This window comes from Homarus americanus, unplaced genomic scaffold (genome assembly GCF_018991925.1).
Source record: "Homarus americanus isolate GMGI-L3 unplaced genomic scaffold, GMGI_Hamer_2.0 scaffold40108, whole genome shotgun sequence".
NCBI lineage: Eukaryota > Metazoa > Arthropoda > Malacostraca > Decapoda > Nephropidae > Homarus > Homarus americanus.
The window spans coordinates 224893-244358 of record NW_024729811.1 but is presented as its reverse complement, the minus strand read 5'-3'; the positions used below and the strand labels follow the sequence as shown (position 1 = coordinate 244358).

At 46.2% G+C, this 19466-nt stretch overlaps 2 protein-coding genes across 9 annotated transcripts in view; one reads left to right on the top strand and one right to left on the bottom strand.

Annotated features, from left to right (window-relative positions):
- LOC121866828 (plexin-B-like) overlaps window positions 1-19466 on the bottom strand; it is a 441813-nt gene that overhangs the window by 369531 nt on the left and 52816 nt on the right. The window lies entirely within an intron of this gene.
- On the top strand, window positions 3770-17709 carry LOC121866827 (protein PFC0760c-like). The gene is made up of 4 exons (XM_042366558.1): window positions 3770-3854; window positions 4209-4357; window positions 4643-4739; window positions 17258-17709. Exons 1-4 carry the CDS (start codon window positions 3770-3772, stop codon window positions 17707-17709), a joined length of 783 nt encoding a protein of 260 aa, XP_042222492.1.

The window sequence follows — 19466 nt, the reverse complement described above, 5'->3', positions numbered from 1 at the left end:
GGGTTGAGAAGGGGAAGAGTATAGGGAAGACAGCCAGGCAACCACGAGAGGGACGGGAAGAGCACGAGAAGAGCTTGGAGAGAAGACCACAACCATCACTTAACCATTGTGTGGCCTCGACAACAAATAGAAAGGAGAATGAAACAGAGAAAACAAATAAACAAGGGAAATACATGAAAATATTGGGGGAGGAAAATGATCGAAACTGACAAACAAACAAAATGATGATAAAAGGTACCAAGAAGGAAAAATCAATGATGTAAACAAAGGAGAAGATTGAATAAAGATGAGAAAGAGAAGAGGGAAACGAGGAGTAAGGTATATATAATCCTGGCTGACAAAAAAGAAAGAGAAAACAAAACAAAAACGTGAACATTGTAGACCGAAAGAATAGCGGAAGAGGAGGAAGAGTGAATGATACGAAAGAGATCATCGAGCAAGGAAAAGATGAAGGACAAACATAATGCAAAATAGAGAAACGAGAGATGGTAGATAATGAAAACAAACAGAGGAGGAGAAAACATTGTAGGTAATACCGCGTGAGAGAGAGAGAGAGAGAGAGAGAGAGAGACTGTGCTCGTGACGGCAGAGTTTGCTCCACCTCCCTCCCCCTTCCTGCTGCTGGCTTTGTTTACTTTAGTTAGTCCTCTCTCTCTCTCTCTCTCTCTCTCTCTCTCTCTCTCTCACAGTACAGTACATCAAATATGTTATAAAAGCCAGAAGACACCCGAGCACTGAATTATTCATCACACAGTGCTAATGAACCAAGTGGCACCAAACTGTACCAACACGGCGGCGGTTAGGTTAGGTTTCACTATTGATGTTAAAGATGGTGTTCTTCCAGTGTTTGTCTTATTATGGTCTTAATTAACTTTTGACGCCATCTTTTCCGCAATTGTTTAAGCGTTCTGGTTAGATATTCTTCCACAGTACTCAGTAAAGGGGAAAAATTCCATAGGTACATTATTTTAACAACTCGGGTCGTAGGTACAGGTCAGGAGGCTCCCAGACACTCTGATCAAAATACACGCGTTTGTGGGCCCGGTGAGCGCTGATTGGTCCTCGTTTATACCTTTATGCTACGAGTATGAGATCAATTAAGTGAACGTTTAGGATTGGCTTATCATAGATTGGTGCAATATGTGTAGGTAAAGGCAGTAATGGGACGTGAGCCAGGTAGACCAATCAGCCCAGCACACCTTCACGCTCAGATACAACCAAATCTCTCTCTCATGTCTGGAATAAACCCCGACGAGCTTCCCTTCCCGACCACCACAACAAAGGCGCTTCTCTATAACTACCTCACTCCTTCTACTACACCACCGAGGCCCTCCTGGGGAACACAAAACTCACCCCCACCGTGATTGAAACACATGTCAAGGTGTTATGGTCCTCTTCGCCTCTCCCATACAAAATTAATCCCAATGACAGGTGTCCATAGGTGGCATAATACTAATGAGAGGTGCGCGATGATGGGGGCTACCAGGTGTGTGATCACAGGTATTACTGTACGCTCTACGACCTATGAAAATTATGGGCTAGAAAAAAAATTATATATACTAGGTCCGGTATATATAAATCCTGACATAGGTTGATAGGTAGAGGGAAGGAGTCACCATAATAGAGTGTTACCTGACCCGGAGTTATCACATAGGCCTGGAGGTGAAGGGAGTGTGGGGTGACAAGTGTGAGGAGGGGTGGTGAGGAGGGCTGAGCTATGAGGAGGGGTGACATGCAGGGTGTGAGGGCTGTGAGGAGGGGTGACGGAGGGGTGTGTGTGCCAGAGAGCCACGCCACCCAGGCCACAATCACCTGCCAAGACTACCTCAAATTTACGACCTTAAAGCCGACAAGTGAGCAAAGGGTCACCTCCACAACCTCTGACACGCTGGAGGAGGAGGTAGAGGAGGAGGAGGAGGAGGAGGTAGAGGAGGAGGTAGAGGAGGAGGAGGAGGAGGAGTAAGAGTGTAAAGAGGAGAAGACCAAGTGCAAGGAAGATAGGGAAGCGAGAAAAGGGGAGAGAGGGGGGTGGAGAATTTTAGGAGGAAGAAGAGAAGAAAGATTAGAAGCAGGAAAAAGAAGGGGAAGACAACGATCATAAGAAGGGAGTGTGAGGATTGAAGAGAAGCAGTACGGACACGAGGAGGGAAGAGTAGGGAACTGGAAGGAGAGGAAGAAAGGACCGGAAAGTCTCCCATGATGAAACACGAGTAAGAGATCTGGGCGTCTCTTCCGCCACAGGCCAGACCAGGGGGTGGGGAGGCGGGGGGGAGACAGGGCCGAGTGCCTCTGGAGACGGTGCCTGGATTCTCAAGGGTAAATGGTCAAATGTGTCCCAGTCCTAAATATAATAGACTTCGACCTAACCTAACCTAACCAAACCTAACCTAACGTATTCTAACCTAACCTAACGTAACCTAACCTAACCCAATGGCTATTATGACACTCCAGTTTGGTTCATTCATCTAATATATTGAACTCAGAAGCAACACCTCACGGACACGTACAGGTATAAACCCAAGTACAGGACCATAAGAAATGAGATACAGCAAGTACAGGTATATAGAGAGAGAAGTACAGGAGCATTACTCAAGATACAAAACGGACAGGTAAGACATCAAATACAGGTGAATCAATCAGAAACAATAAGTACAGTTAAAGAGGCTACAGTAATAAAAACAAAATAGCAACGGATTAAAATAATGAACCAAATAATAATAAAAAAAATCATGCCATCCATATTCAAAGTCGACGTAGACGATCATTCCACTTCATCCTACAAACACTTAAGAGCAAAGGGTCTTGAGGTAAAACAAACACACGAAACAAAAACAAAAACCCACACACAATACACAGAATAATCATAAATCAAAATATAACCTAACGCACAAAAACATAAAACATTAAAAACACAACAACGTCTTGATGGAAACACACAATAATATTCAGGGAAATATGTCCACTCGTTCAAGAAATATTCTGAGAACAGACAGATTAAGACGGAGAAACAAACAGACTGACAGGTGGACTGACATACGGAAGGACAGGATGATTGCAATACGATCCTCACCAACAGGAGGGAACCTGACGATAAGATCAAGGAGAAGAAGCAGCGCGTAAAATGATAACAAGAATGATAATACTTGACCAGGAGCCTTGTTAACAGCTGGTGAAAAAAAGTTATCGCACACTTGTCAGTCAGTCAGCCAGCCAGCCAAGAGTGGTATTCAGGAGTTAAAGCCATGGAAGATGAGGCGGCGGCAGCAGGCAGATGGTGGTGTGGTTGGGGAGACCTCAAGTCCACAGGTGGGTCCACGTGTTGCGCCGGCCACACTCCTCCACTAATATGCTAAACCCAACTCAGGTACATCACTCACCTCAGTTTGCTCAGCATCACACTATAATATGCTAGTTAGCGGCTCTTATCAAAGATAGTGTGATAACGTCCCCTTCATTATAGCGCAACGTATAATCATACATCAACTCGTAATCAAAGCAAACATATAATTCACTTTTTTTCCTCCGTAGCCAACAACAAGGCAGAGTACAGACAATCGCTATATTATACACCTCTTGGTACATCTGACCCTGACTTTTGACATACCCTATTCTTTCGCTGGAGATAAATATTTTAGTGAGGTGTTTTTCAAGAGCTATACCGGAAAAAGAAAAGTTTACAGACACACAGACGGACGAACAAACTCATACTATAATACCTCCGTTTTCTATAACAGGCGTATACAAATGTCCATTTTCTGATGTTTGCACCATGGCGCGGCCTTACAAGGTAAAAATGGCCCGTGTGACCAAGCGCGACTCCAACGCGACGGTCTGGGAGGAGGAGGAGGCGTCTGGTGGGTCGCATTCCAGACTCACGCAGGTTGTAAAAATTGGGTGACTCAAATTGCTTCACGCGCTGATTACTGTGCGCTAACATGACCATTATATTCCCCAGGTGTAAAGGCGATTAGCGAGCGTCCAGAGTGGACCGCATAAGCCCTCTTCATCTCTGCAAATTGTCAAAGGATTAACCGATCTTGTCAAGGATGACGTATCCAAGATCTTGAACAGAAAGAAATTCAGTTTCCACAAGTGAGGTTGATGGATAAGTTGAAGAAAAACGTCAAAAGCACCAAAACCAGTTCTTGGAGGGAAAGGGAAATGGATTTATCCTTAAAATCAGAAAACCTAATCCTGTCTCGTCTCAGCCACCGTCACTGTAGACAAGCGTGGAAAACGAACACAACAAAACCCACTGGACAAAGATTCTGTGAGTGGTGTGGCGGCGTGTCGCACCACTCCCGCCTTTACTCCCACTGGCCATAAAGGGGGACCCCCTGATCAGCTCCAGCTGGGGGTACGTCCCTCTGGCGGGTCATGGGTCGAAGCTTGAGTCCAAATGCATGGTTGATCTGTGTTGAGAGTCCAGCGTATTGCTATGTCCCAGCCGAGACACTATTACACACGACTGCCCCATCACTCCTCATTGTCGCATTCACTCGTTACTTAACCTGAAGACACAATTCCAAACATCCAAATAAACATAGTAAAAAAAAACAGCAACAAGAAAAACGCTGACCCACGGTACGAACACTCCTTGTGCATTCCTACAAATTTAATGTATGAAGACTTGTGAATGCAGGTGATATGCAGTGAGAGTGGAGGCTCCCCCGCGGCGTCCATGATCGAGTTGGCATGGAAAATCAAGGAAAACACAACTCTAGCATTAATGAAGCAATGTGTGTGGTGGCCATCGTCTTCTGATACTGGACAAACACTCACCACTCCACTGGGTACAACCTTAACCTCTTACGCTGCACAGGAGAAGAAAGACGCTGCGCCTTCAGGAGGGAGGTAAGGGATAGGGAGGAGGGGGAGGGGGAATAGATATGGGGGGGATAGATAGGGGTAATGATAGGGGGAATGGATAGGGGGGAGGAGAAAGGGAGTGGGTAGGAAGGAAGAGTATGGGAGGGGTTAGGGAAGAAGAGGATGGGAATAGATAGGGAAGAGGAGGGGGTGGATAAGGAGGAGGATGGGAAGAGAGAGGAAGGAAAAGGAGGGGACTGGATAGGAAAGAGGAGGAGGGAAGAGGTTAGGGAAGAGGAGGAAGGGAGTGGATACGGAGAGGGAGTGAAGGAGAAGAAGGGAGAAAGATAGGGGATAGGAAAACAAAAAAGGTATTAAAGAAATGACAAGGAAATAGGAAGAGGGAACGGAGGAGGAGAATGGTGAGAAGAAGGAAATACACGAAGATAAAAGAAAATGAGAAGTATGAGAATGAGGAAGAAGAGCAGGAAGAATGAAGAAGCTGAAGAATGAGGAAAAAGAAGCTGAAGAATGAGGAAAAAGAAGCTGAAGAATGAGGAAGAGGTATATAAAGAGAGAAGGGGGGGGTAGGAAGGAGGGGTGACTAATAAGGGACAGGAACTGACAACAAAGGTTAATCTGGTGGGGTACAGTACCTACCTGAAGAAGGTCCAAAGATCCTCTCCCTCCCCCACACGCCGTAGGTACCTAACTCTCTATCACCCTACCTACCTTAAGCATCATCTACTTATCTGTCTACCTATCTACTACGTACCATTTAAATTGAGTAAAAAAAAAGAGAAAATGAGTGAAAGAGTGAAAGCGAAAGAAAAAGTGAGTCAAAGCGAAAGAAAGAAGTGAAAGCAAAAGAAAAAAGTGCAAGTGAAAGCAAAAAAAAGAAGTGAAAGCAAAAGAAAAAAGTGCAAGTGAAAGCAAAAGAAAGAAGTGAAAGCAAAAGAAACAGTAAAACCAAATAGAAAATGACAGAGAAAGAGAATGAAGACGAAGGAAGAAGATGAGTCACGAAGGAAGGTAAAGCCCCCTCCCCCCCACCCTCCACCCCCTTTGTTAGCACTGCCGCCTCAGCCTTCAGTTGAGATCATAACCCAGGGCTTTTACTGCCGCGTTATAGATAAATAAACACTTGAAATGTCACACTAACGTCTCTATATAAGCTGCGTGATGGGCCAAGGAAGGGGGAGGGGGTGTTGGTGAGGTTGGGGTGGGGGAGGGGGGTGTTGGTGAGGTGGGGTGGTGGAGGGGGGTGTTGGTGAGGTGGGCGGAGGGGAGATGGTGGGAAGTGTGGGAAGGAGAAGAGGGGGAGGAATGATTAAGTAGAAGAGGAGAAAAGGAGATTGAAGAGGTGGTGGGGTAAGGAGGGAGTGAAGACGAGAAGAAAGGAAAGAGTGAGGATAGGAGCGTAAAGGAGGGTGTAAGGAGGAGAAGAAGAACTTATTAAAATAATTAATTACCAAGCTTAAACGTAACAACAACTCTCACAAGAACAAAACAAAGAACAACAACACCTTCAACATCTGAGCGAGGCGGAAATATCAATATTATAACCAATTTCTATCACTCTCACAAACGGTGTTGGTGGAGTCCGGACACACTTTGGGAGGATACAAAGGAGCAAAACCTTGGGTGGGAAGGAGCTCTCTCTCTAAGCCGCTTCAGGAGTCCCTAAGAGCTAATTTGTCTTTTTCCCGCCAAAACTTGACTGCGGAGGCGGGAGTCCAGGATGAAAACAAGAAGAATTTCCGCGCCAAAAAGCGTTACGTTGTTCGCGTGCATTTTTACCACTTCCTGGGAATGGCGGACTTGTTTTATTTATTTCCCAGAGGAAAGTTCGTCGCCTCTGTGGATGGAGTGTGAGTCGTCTCCCTGGATTCAGACATTTAAAACATAAAAAAATATAAAAGTTGAGCCACTTTTAAGGGGGGATAAGGCAGGCAAGAAGAGTACAAAAATAGAGATAAGGTTTAAATATTTATAAATGTAAGGAAAGTTAATATGGAAGCTTGAGGAAAGTCGGTGGTTTTCTTGGTGAATTACGCAGTTCCCTGGGGGCGAGTTGGGGCCTGCTAAAGGAGGGTCTGACACCGTCAATAGAGCCGAATCTACCTCTCAAAAACACACACACACACACACACACACACCTTAAACTGGAGAGGATCAGATGTCGATAACTAATGCAAAATGGATACACGAGAAAATAAATCAACTTCTCATACAGGTGTGTGAGTGTGTGAGTGTAAATGACTGACACATTCCACCTTATCAGCGCGTGTATGAGTAATGAACCAGATAGTAAATTTGTCGTCTTATAAATTACCTGAGGTGAGCGTAAATAAATCGCCTGCATGTCATGTCAACGATACACAATTTTAGTAATCAAGAAGCACCACCACCACCACTACTATCACCACCACCACTATCACCACCACCACCACCACTATCACCACCACCACTACTACTATCATCACCACCACTACTACCACCACCACCACCTACACCACCCCGACACTCAACACACATGGAATATCTAACGAGAAGAGTCCTCTGAGATTTAATGCATTCAAACAGGGGGAAAAAAACGACACAAGCTGGGGAAAAAAACTTTGTAAAATGACTAAAGCACAGCGAAATGAAGATCACACAAAGAGCATTTATTCCCTACACTGATTGGAGGAATCTAAGCTATATCAAAAGAGCCTCTAAAAGCTACCCTCATGGAAGACTCTCAATGGTGGTGAGTTCAATCATTTTCATTTCCAGGTACACGCAGGTATCTCCCTTACCTTAATTGGTGTACATTTCTGGTTTAAGTTTTATCTTGTCAGTTAACGCGATCAATGCATTTGTGTCTGGTGTTTAATTCGTTGATTCTTTCTCATGTCTTTGCTTAACCCTGAAAACACTCGTAAACTCACACACCTTATGGCTTGATGATTACCTGGGCGACGGACACACCTGAGATACCACCCCCCCTCCCCCCCTGCAAGTCAATTATTGGAGAGTGTAAGTATAGAGTCCATGTCGTTCTTGTGGTCAAAGTATACTCCCTCCAGGTATTTCTTCAGCTACACCCTAAAAGCTGTTCTCTGGTATAACTTTTCCATTATGTTACAAGCCATTAGAACCACCCCCAAAAGATACATTCACACACCATCACCAGCGCTTTACAACAAAATTCAACCCTCGTCATTTACACAGATACACAACAAAGCTCACGTCAACTACCTACCAAACATACGTAGACTATAATGTGTTAACAAATTTTTAAAACAGACAAGAGTACACGATGGATCCAATATATCCCATCCCTCTCTCTCTCTTTGATTGAGTGAGAGAAAGGGGGAATACCTCCTTAGTATATCAGGAGAACCACACAAGCACGGCACTCCAGAAATATCGCCGATACACAACCCTGCACTAATGAGCGATTAATACCCAACAATGGCAGGGAGACGACCCAAGAGTGAAGACGGCGATAAATTTAAGCTGATTATCTCCCAGCTGGCAAAAACACGCCGCACCAAACACTGGATCACAGGCTAATTTATGGGCCGCCGCCGCCACCACCACGAGGAGCTTCACACACACACACACACACACACACACACACACACACACACACACACACACACACACACACACACACACACACACACACCTCCATGGACCACATTTCTCATGTCCCTTTGACAAAAGACTAAAGGAGCAGCAGTACCAGAGAAAGAAAGGAAATGAAAGGTAAGGGAAGGAGGGGAGAGAGGGATGGGGGAGAGGATGGGGAGAGGGAGGGAGAGAGAGGGAAGAGGAAGGGGAGAGGGAGCAGGGAGAGTATAATTACTATTGCTGCCGCTGCTGTACTAACAACTCCCACTCTCCCTCCCTTTAAACAATGAATATTCTACCTTTGTAAATAACCCTTCCAACAGACACCTCCCTCCCCCACACACACACACGACAGTATGTATAGCCAGGTACCTCACAGACTGGGAAGATAGGCACCCTAAAAGTAGCTACCTGGTAAGAATGACTTGCTTTGATTACGGTGCGTTAGGTTAGGTTTAGACTGGTTTAGGCTGGATTAGATTAAGTCGAGTGAGATTAGGTAAGATCAGATCATGTCAGATGAGATTAATCAAAATGGATAATATTAGAATAGAGTTTACAGTAACGTCGAGTAAAAATGTTTATGGAGTATATAAACAAGATATATAAATTTGACGTAGTTCAGTGTGTAGTAAGGAAGTAATTTACATAGACTTGTTCACTCTCCCGGGTCAACCAACAAGCGAACTCCTCTTCTTCTCTCCTGTGGGTGCTGGCTCACCGACCATCCCACCACCATCACGACACCCAACACTCTTGTTCGTACCGCCGCCACAACCACCACCACATCACACCACACCACACCATCACTCCACAGTCATAACTATCGCCATCACTATCGCCATCACCATGCTGAGAGAGAGAGAGAGAGAGAGAGAGAGAGAGAGAGAGAGAGAGAGAGATCCCAAACTCACATTAGCAAAAGCACATTAGCAAAAGGGCAATAAATTTCCTACAATAATAATGATAACCTTCAAATCACTCTCCATTTACCGACTCTATAAGACTCGTTTAGGCCAGTTCATAAGTCTCTAATTGCGTTTTAATCATACCCAAATGACTCCACCAACACATCTAGATAAGGAAATACAAACAGGATAACTACAATGAATATCTTCCTTTCCTATTGAATAATCACAGAGGTAGAGAGACTAAACCGGTTATAAACATCTAATCACTCCGGTAAATTTTTCCTTTTAAGTGGCATCTATTATAAAGTCTCCAGGTAAAAGAATTAATCAGTGTGCGTGCCGCCAGAGATCGTACTCCAAACATGATGACGGTGGTGTGGTGTGGTGGTATGGTGTGGTGTGGTGGTGTGTGTGGTGTGGTGGGTGTTTGACTGATCACGTCCACCCACGTCATAACACATCCTTTACACAGCCCATCCCTCCGTGAGTATCAAACCCACCCTAACACACCTCACTCCCCTCATATATAAACAATCAACTAACTAAACAGGTGTCAGGGAGTAAGGCTAATCCATCAGCTTTCCCTTCAGGCCAATATTTTTACATCGGACTTGAGATAGTGGACAATCCTTACAACTCATCATCACGATATTTTGTTTTGTTTTCAGTGTTGATATAATAGTACCATGACAACTATCTTCCTCAGACACGTAAACAAACAGGTATCTATACGTAAAAAAGGTATCATTAAGGTGTAGTCTCTCTCTCTCTCTCTCTCTCTCTCTCTCTCTCTCTTCTGACTCTCTTTTTAAAAGGGTTCAACTCCCTGAAACGTATGGCGGGTCACCTGAAACTTGGCCCCCATTGCTAATCTCACCCCAGAATCTACCGTACCGTAACCTAATCTAACTTGACCACACTCCTCCCGTCTCCAAGGTAGCGTTAGGGTGTTTCAGCATCAGGTGAAATAAACCTTGGGAGGCTAATCTTCAGGTGATGCCGTAGTATTTCTGTAGGAGACTATGTCCTTTTAAGCAACCATACTTAACACACCATCTCATGTTTCAGCTACCTCTTCTGCGCTCTTGGGAACACCTCTGACAGGACACTACCACATATGTTTTTCCTAACCTAACCTAACCTAACACAACACTGACTTCTACCAATTGAAGAAAAAAACACCACATCACACAATTCATTTAGACCAAATATGAAAAAAAGAAAATTGCATTATTTCCACAAGTGCAAACCAATGTCTCCTGCTAATTGTGACAAAAATATACTATTGCACACGTACACACACACACCAGACCTGTATCCACTCAAGCTTACAGTCACATTAGTCGTGTTTGTCGTGATACATCTGCTCGGGCCATGTTCACACCACCACACTTCCATATACTGCACCTTCAGGTTACCAAGACACCTTCCTCCTTGCCTCAGTCTACACCCACTGGACTGGAACGGCGCAGCTATAAGAAACCTCAGTCCGGATTCTTGATGTTTCGTAAATAATTTTTCCCCGATTGTGCAAAAAACAAAAATTCTAATTAGTTGACCGAAGCAAAGACAGATGGTGGATTAAATGGCGTTAAATATTTAAACTTGAACAGTACGGGAAGAACAGATACATGTATGACTCCCCGGGGAATGAGAGCTCTGGAATCACCACACAAGATGGTACTAATAGTCGAGTCTTCCTTAAGCAGCAGACCAGAGGACCAAGAAGGGCAGGAAGTGGTGGTGTGGGAGGCAGCAGCACCCCGCCGCTCCTCCCCCCAGACAACAATCAACAATCAGCAGAGCTCAGCAGTGCACTAACGAGCGCTGGGATATACGACCCAAGTACTCTCGTGCCGCTAACGTCACTGCCGTCGTTACTGCCATCGTCACTGTCGCCGTTGTCGCCATCGTCACTGCCATCTCCACTGCTGCCGTTGCCTCCATCACCACCACAACATACCGTCACCACCTCTCGATGGCTACCACAACCACCACAAACACTCCTTAATCCTGCTACCCAAGATATCAAAGTGATACCCTGCCCGTCTTATACCCTACCCGTCTCATATTCAGGGTCGTCTAGTTCCAGACTAAAATCCAATCAAATTTAGTAGATGGCTCCAGAAAGTGATGATGTAACATGAGCAAGAGGGAAAAAAAGAGGAGGGAGGAGGATGAAGGAGGGAGGAGAAGGATGGAAGGAGGACGGGGAGAATGAGGAGGAAGGAGGACGGGGGGGGGGGAGAGAAGACAGAGGAGTGAAATATGGTCGGATAGAGAAAAACTACAAATGCGTCAGTTAAGATACTAATAGCCACGTCAGAGACCTTAAGCTGGACATGAAGCAACATTCCTCACGTGCGATAAAACACCCATTAGTTAGGTCAGGAAAAGTGAACAGTGAACTAAATAAACGCAGCAAAATACAAAACAATACGGACAGCACCGACAAAGTTCGCTCAAGACGACAAAGAATCCGAAATTATACACGAACACATCAAGCAACTGGTAATTCTGTTTAGTACAGGAGCCCTGACGAGTACTGCGAATAAAAAAAACGGTATAGCATCTAGGAAAAAAAAATCAAGGGTCCTTAGAAATTGGTCATAGCTGCGTTAGTGAGGGGCCGCGGAGGAAACAATTCTTGGGTGGGTCTTCCAGGGTCTGTTTTTAAATCAGTCTCCCAGGAAAGGTGTTTACATGGTTAAGAAATGCTGCTTAAAATGAAGATTAAAAAAGTTAACCTAACCATATTAGTCGTGAGTGAGTGAGGGCCGGCCGGATCACAGGTGGAGAGGGGTAGTCCCAGGCAGAGGGCACTCGGCGGGGACTCGTTCGGACACCAGTTTAATCGAGGCGCAATGATTCAATTTATTCACAGCCATTCTGAGACATAATAGCAGAGTGGCATTTTATATTATTACCGTTAGGGCCTCAAGAGCCATAAACTTGATATTTATGTAGAGTTTAGTGCGTGCTTGGGTGTCGCCTCTATACCTCCGCCCCCATGCTGGCCGTCACGCCTCATAATAAGTTAAAGCGAGTAATTTATACCCATTCTTGTATTGGTTTTGAAGACTCGACATTACCTGCTCCACTAAATATGGCGCTACGCCTGCACACTGCATCCTAACAACTCTTGGTCAAATGGGTGTAAGAGTGGGTGGGTGGGCGGGCGGGCGGGAACGGAGGGAGAGACGGATGCTGGATACTAAACAGAGGTAATGTAACAAAAACAAATTGGACATACAACACTTCCTTGTTATACTCGACGTTCTTTATAAGTGGAATTTCTTTTCGAGACAAAACAACCAAGACAAACTATCCACAACACACAGGACTATCTACTTTCATAACCAAAAAACTATCCAAACTACTCCCTTACATGATGGGACTAGGGATCTTGCACAGACACTCACTACACTGAACCCAAGTACAACGAAGTAACATATATTAAAAGTATAAAAATAAATAAAATAAAAATACAATAAAATAGATTAGTAAAAAGAAAGCGATCACGTTCATCATCCGGCCAAAATAACCTGCGTAAAATACACTTAATACAACAGTTCGTTACTTCTGTTTACGAGGACTTTAACGAGTCAGGAGGCGAGTCATCACGCTATACAAGTGGAGTTCCAGAACGTCTTGTACCTTCCTCCTACACACTACCGTAAAGAACACAGATTAATACTTACTGTATTTAAGATGATGTCAGGAAGTAGGATGAGGAAGGTGCAATGAATGGTATAAGGCAGGATGAGGAAGGTGCAATGAATGGTATAAGGCAGGATGAGGGGAAGGGAGGTGATGGTATGAGGAAGGGAGGGGGGGTGAAGGGGTGCTGTGTGAAGGGAGGAGGAAGAAGGGCAGTATGGGGGGAGGAAGAGCATAATGAGGGGACGAAAGAGGAAGATGCGGCAAGGATGGAGGGGAAAGACGAACACAGGAGGGAAGGGAGCAAGGGGAAGGAGGGGAAGAAGGAACACAGGAAGGGAGGTAGAGATGAGATGGAGGGGCGGCAGGGAGGACAAGGAAGGAGGGGCGGCAGGGAGGACAGGGAGGGAGGGGCGGTAGGGAGGACAGGGAGGGAGAGGCGGTAGGGAGGGACACAGGAGGGGCGTCCCCACTATCGCTGCGTCTGACAAGGGCATCAATACATATCGATAACACATTCTTCACTGGACGGGGGCCAGATCAAGCACTGCCTGCCTCTTCCCAGTGCCTCTTCCTCAGCCCCATGAAGCCTCCTACCTACCCCAGCCCTGTGAAGCCTCCTACCTCCCCCAGCCCGGTGAAGCCTCCTACCTCCCCAGCCCCGTGAAGCCTCACCTTCCCTAGCCCTGTGAAGCCTCCTACCTCCCCAGCTCCGTGAAGCCTCCTACCTCCCCCAGCTCCGTGAAGCCTCCTACCTTCCCCTAGCCCTGTGAAGCCCCCTACCTCCCCTAGACCTATGAAGCCTCCTACCTCCCCGAGCTCTGTGAAACCTCCTATCTCCAGCCAACCCCATGAAGTCTCCTGCCTCCACTCAGCATGAAGACAACACAACCAAACGACAGAAAACAGGAACACAGAGACATACACATGGCCAGGAGAAATCAGGCACACAGACAGACGCAGACACGCCTATAAGAAACCCATACAAGACACATGGACGGTTGGAACTACAAATGATAGATATTTGCCGGGATTGTCGCATTGGCCAAAAAGCCCCGACCAAAAAGGACCATCGCGCGAGCCAACAATCCCGCCTTTAACTAAAGTTGAGCCCAATTAAAACTTTACTCAGCGGCCGCCGACGAGTTGACAGGAAAGTCGCCCGACAGAGAAACACCATCATGACAAATACACAAACACAACACACTCACTTCTGGCTCCCATTATTATTTCATCTGTGAGTATACTGAACACACATTAAATATTAAAACAAAACAAAATATGACAGTTATAATACCCGGTAACACTACTACAAATAAATAAATAAAAGCAATACACACACACACACACACACACACACACACAATAAATAATAATAATAATAATAATAATTTTTTAGTTCCAGACGTAAATTTGTGTATGTGTGTGTGTGTGTGTGTGTGTGTTGTACGACTGAACACATCCAAGAAAATAATGAATGTTCTGCTCTGAGGAGGGTGTGGAGAGGCAAGGAACTTCATGATAAAATGCAGGAATAGGTTATAAGGGGTGGAAGAGAAGGCGGTGGAAGTAGGAGAACTGGAGAGGAGAGACAGGGGAGGGAGGACGAGGAGGCCAGGAGGAAGAGGAGCGGAGGAGGCCAGAGGTAAGAGAGGAGGAGGAGGAGGAGGAGGAGGAGGAAGATGGTGTGTACTGACAGCTATAAAAATGTGCTGTGGCAGTAATGGGTAAATGCCTGGTCGCCCCGCCCCTCTTCAGTAAATCTTTAATGGGGTGACACGTCGTCCTCGTCGGCAGCACAAAGCCACATCCCCCCACCACCACCCAATCCAGTGTAGGGAGGAAGAGAGGGGGGGGGGAGGCGCTCGTTGCTGTTCCTCGGAGGTCGTCGGAGGTGGTGGTGAGGTAACCATTGCGGGCGACACAGCTGTCTCCTAACACTGAGGGTGTACAGCCACACTACTCTTCCCGCCTGCCTGCCTGCCAGTCGTGTTATCACCAGCATGTCGTCGTCGTTGTTGCAGCCCCGTCCATCCACTCACCCAACCTCCTCGTCCACTCACCCAACCTCCTCGTCCACTCATCCAACCTCCTCGTCCACTCACCCAACCTCCTCGTCCACTCACCCAACCTCCTCGTCCACTCACCCAACTTCCTCGGGTTCACTCATCCAACCTCCTTCGTCCATCATCCAACCTCCTTCGTCCACTCACCCAACCCTCCTCGTCCATCACCCAACCTCTGGGGTCCACTCACCAACCTCCTCGGGTCCACTCATCCAACCTCCCGTCCACTCATCCAACCTCCTCGTCCACCTCCTCGTCCACTCATCCAACCTCCTCATCCACTCACCCACCTCCATACTGGGGCTCGCCTGTTGTTAACCAGTTGGCTATGAGGGAGCCACTCTCAGACCACACCATAACCAACTCGTTCGACGTAACCAACTGATTGTGTGAGCCTGGCAGCCACACCACCATATTGCCTCGCTTGTCGAACCATCTGACCATTTGAGAGGAAAATTCGTACCTCAGTCCTCGTCAGGCAGGGAAAGACTTGATGACGGTACTGACTTCGCCAACCCTCCATTACCTCCCTCTTTTGAAATTATATCAGTAAACACTATGATGCTTCCCTCAGCTATAATTCATTCCTATAATCTAACTAACTCCTTCCATCTGAATATATTTTTTCTCTGACACATGAAAAGAAGTTCATACGACCAGGGTTGACTTCTAAGACTTATCCAGAAAAAGCCAGCTTCCAGGCAACCAGTAAGCCAACTAACCAGTAACCCAGTCAACCAATTAGTAAGCCAGGTGACCAATCATTAAGCCAAGTAACCAATCAATACGTCAGGTAACCAATCACTAAACCAGCAAGCCACCCAATTAATTACTCAGCCAACCAAACAGACCCACGAGAGCATCCCAATCAACCATCTACCCCAATCAGCTAACCCCCTAAAGGCTTAAACCAATCAGCCAGGCAGCAAACTAATCAACCAGCTAGACAGACAGCCACCTTAACCAATCGGCCAACCAGCCACACACAGTCAATCAGTAGACTTGTTAACTGGAGGAGGAGGAGGAGGAGGAGGAGCTGGTCATGATGGCAGAGGAGAAACAAGAGAGCAGAGCCGTCCAACGTATACAGGTGTGTCGATCGCGTGTGAGGATATTTTATACAGGCGGTGCAGAGTCATCCATATGTATGCAGGGGCCAAGGGGGGTAATATATCTGCGACAACCCAGATGCACAACTCATGGCCCGGCGGCGTGGTGTGGGGGTGTGAGGGGAGTAGGGGGGTCTGAGGGGTGGGTGGGGGATGGGGGGGGGCGGGCAGACTCAACCCCCCGCTGGCCACAACACACCCGCCAACACCCATAACAACACCCACACACGAGACACTCCACGCCGGTGTTTCTCATCACCTTCCTGTGTGTTTCTCCCTGTGAGTTTTATGTTGTACAGGTGTTGGTCTGAAACACTATACATGGCGATCATGTTCTTGTTACACACACACACACACCACCTCATCGTCGTCAATTACCTTAACGTGAATCATCTTATTTTCACATCAGAATCTTCACTGTGTTGCATGGTGTGTGTGGGGGGAGATGGGGGAGATGAGGTGGAGATGAGGTGGTGGGGGAGATGAGGTGGTGGGGGAGGAGATGAGGTGGGTGAGGGAGATGAGGTGAGTGGGGGAGATGAGGTGGTGGGGGGAGATGAGGTGGTGGGGGAGATGAGGTGGTGGGGAGATGAGGTGGTGGGGAGATGAGGTGGTAGGGGAGATGAGGTGGGGGGGGGAGATGATGGTGGGGAGAGAACCCCTCACTAGCGGGGTCACATCAACAACAGTACCCGATGGCAGGAGAGGCAAAGGGGAGGTTGTCAGGGCCTGTCTCACCTGATGAATACCTTACCTGATGAAGATAGAGGAGGGAAAACGTCTACCTGTCGCGTGTGCCTCAAGATGGAGTAAGTGGCTGGTGATGGGCGGTCTGGCGTGGTGGTGAATATGAAGATCCGAGGCCAACAGGTTCATTCCACCCCACCACGAACACAACAAAGTAACAACCCGTAGCGTGCAATTACAGTAACACCAACATCCACAATAGCAATAAATACCTATGGACATCTATAAAGGAGCAGTAGCAACATCAAAGAAGAGAAAGTAACATTAAAAAAAAGGGAGCGTGGCTATCCAGTAGCAGCAACAGTAGCCCTAACATGAGGCTCAATTACTGCAGACAACTACGACGCGACGACAGAGGAAGTGACATTATTAGTACTGGCAGCATCACCCTCACCACAGACGTCCACCATTAAGATCAACGCCTCATCTGACAACGACGACAACAACGACACCAAAGACGACGACGACAGCAACGACAACAAAGACGACGACGACAACAACTACGACAACGAGAGCAAAGACGACGACGACAGCAACGACAACGACAACAAAGACGACAACGACAACAACTACGACAACGAGAGCAAAGACGACGACGACAGCAACGACAACAAAGACGACAACGACAACAACTACGACAACGAGAGCAAAGACGACGACGACAGCAAAGACAACGACAACAAAGACGACAGCGACGACGACAACAAAGACGACGACAACAACAAAGACGACGACAAAACAACAATAAACACCATCTCTAACAAAAACTCAAGATATATATACTGAAACACCCACAACCTCCCCAACTACCCCCCTCTACCACCACCTCCCCGACTACCACCATCACCACCTCCTTAACTACCACCATCACCACCTCCCTTAACTACCACCATCACTCACCTCCCTTAACTACCACCATCACCACCTCCCTTAACTACCACCATCACCACCTCCCCCAACTACCACCATCACCACCCTCAACCAACACCATCACCACCTCCCACAACTACCACCATCACCACCTCCCTTAACCACACTCATCACCACCTCCCCAACTAACCATCACCACCTCCTTAACTACCACCATCACACCACCTCCCTCACCACCCACAACCTCCCCAACTACCCCTCTACCACCACCTCCCTCGATTACCACCATCACCACCTCCCCAACTACCACCATCACCACCTCCCTTAACTACCACCATCACCACCTCCCCAACTACCACCATCACCACCTCCCTCAACTACCACCATCACCACCTCCCCAACTACCACCATCACCACCTCCCTTAACTACCACCACCACTACCCCCAAAACTACCACTACCTCCCAACTACCACCACCAACCACCAGCTGATCCGTCACCCATAACTCATGTAAGGTGAGAGGGGGGGCAGGTGTTGGGGGAACGGGCAGGTTAGCTCCCACTGTATGACGGCGCTTTTATGTTGCTGTAAAGTGTATCTTAGCAGGGAACCCCAAGACGCTTAGCACCCATAATGAGGCTGCTTGCTGCGTGGGGGCCAGACCAAAGAACACGCATACAGACACAACACGTATACACGCCACCTTCACCTGATCTTACACAACACAAACTTTAACACCTGCACGATATATATATATTTTTTTTTTATTTATAGATTTGCATAAGAAAAGACACGAGGAATTGATCTCGTGTAAAATAATAATAATAAATTTGGTAGGGAGGGGGGGGGGTGGGAGTTAGGTATGATTAGGAGCAGTTAGTGTTAGGAAGAGTGGAAGGGCCGGAGGGAGAGAGAAGGAAGGAGGAGGGAAGGAAGGAAGGAAGAGGAGAATTTATACTAAGGTTGATTCTTGGAGTATTGGTGTTAAGACTTACCTGGGCTGAGGTACACCTGGGCGGGCACGCACGCACACACCCACGCACACCACCATCACCTCCCTCCCTCACGCTTCAGGAACAACAGACTTACCTGAAAAGTAAAGGAACACATTAGTACAAGGTCAATTATTTCACTCAAGTATTTAGATCAATTAAATCAAGTTAACACAAAGCCAAACATTACAAGAAATTTCCATAAACACACAGAAATTTAAAATGTTTACTAATGAATAAAAACAATAAAAAAAACAACAACACTTAGGTTCATTTTACAACATTCAAAATTAATGTACATAGACCTACACAAGTTTAATATTTTCAAACTATTTTTTCTGTGACAATTTCATCAAAAAATCCTAAGAACAAATCCCTTAGCCTACAGTACTACATAGTTTAACTAAATACAAATAATAATCTATGTCCACAACACAAGACCAGGATAGAAAATTAGACTATTATTATTATTATTATTATTATTATTATTATTATTATTACCGGTACAGACATCATCGCCATAATTATTATTTATACCGGTTATATTATCATTTTTATTACCAAGAATATCATTATTATTTTATTGTCGACATCATTATTTCTTCATTAGTACCACCACCATTATTATCATTGTAGAATCTATATATTTCTGGTCTTGAGAGGCAGATGACAAACACGGCC

What these genes read in the sequence shown, in the direction of transcription:
- LOC121866827 (XM_042366558.1), top strand. Translation starts at nt 3,770, where the DNA reads ATGGCGCGGCCTTACAAGGTAAAAATGGCCCGTGTGACCAAGCGCGAC. An exon ending in CTGATCAGCTCCAGCTGGGG is followed by an intron (nt 4,358 to 4,642) that starts GTACGTCCCTCT and finishes TTGTGAATGCAG; the next exon opens with GTGATATGCAGTGAGAGTGG. An exon ending in TCTAGCATTAATGAAGCAAT is followed by an intron (nt 4,740 to 17,257) that starts GTGTGTGGTGGC and finishes CAATTACTGCAG; the next exon opens with ACAACTACGACGCGACGACA.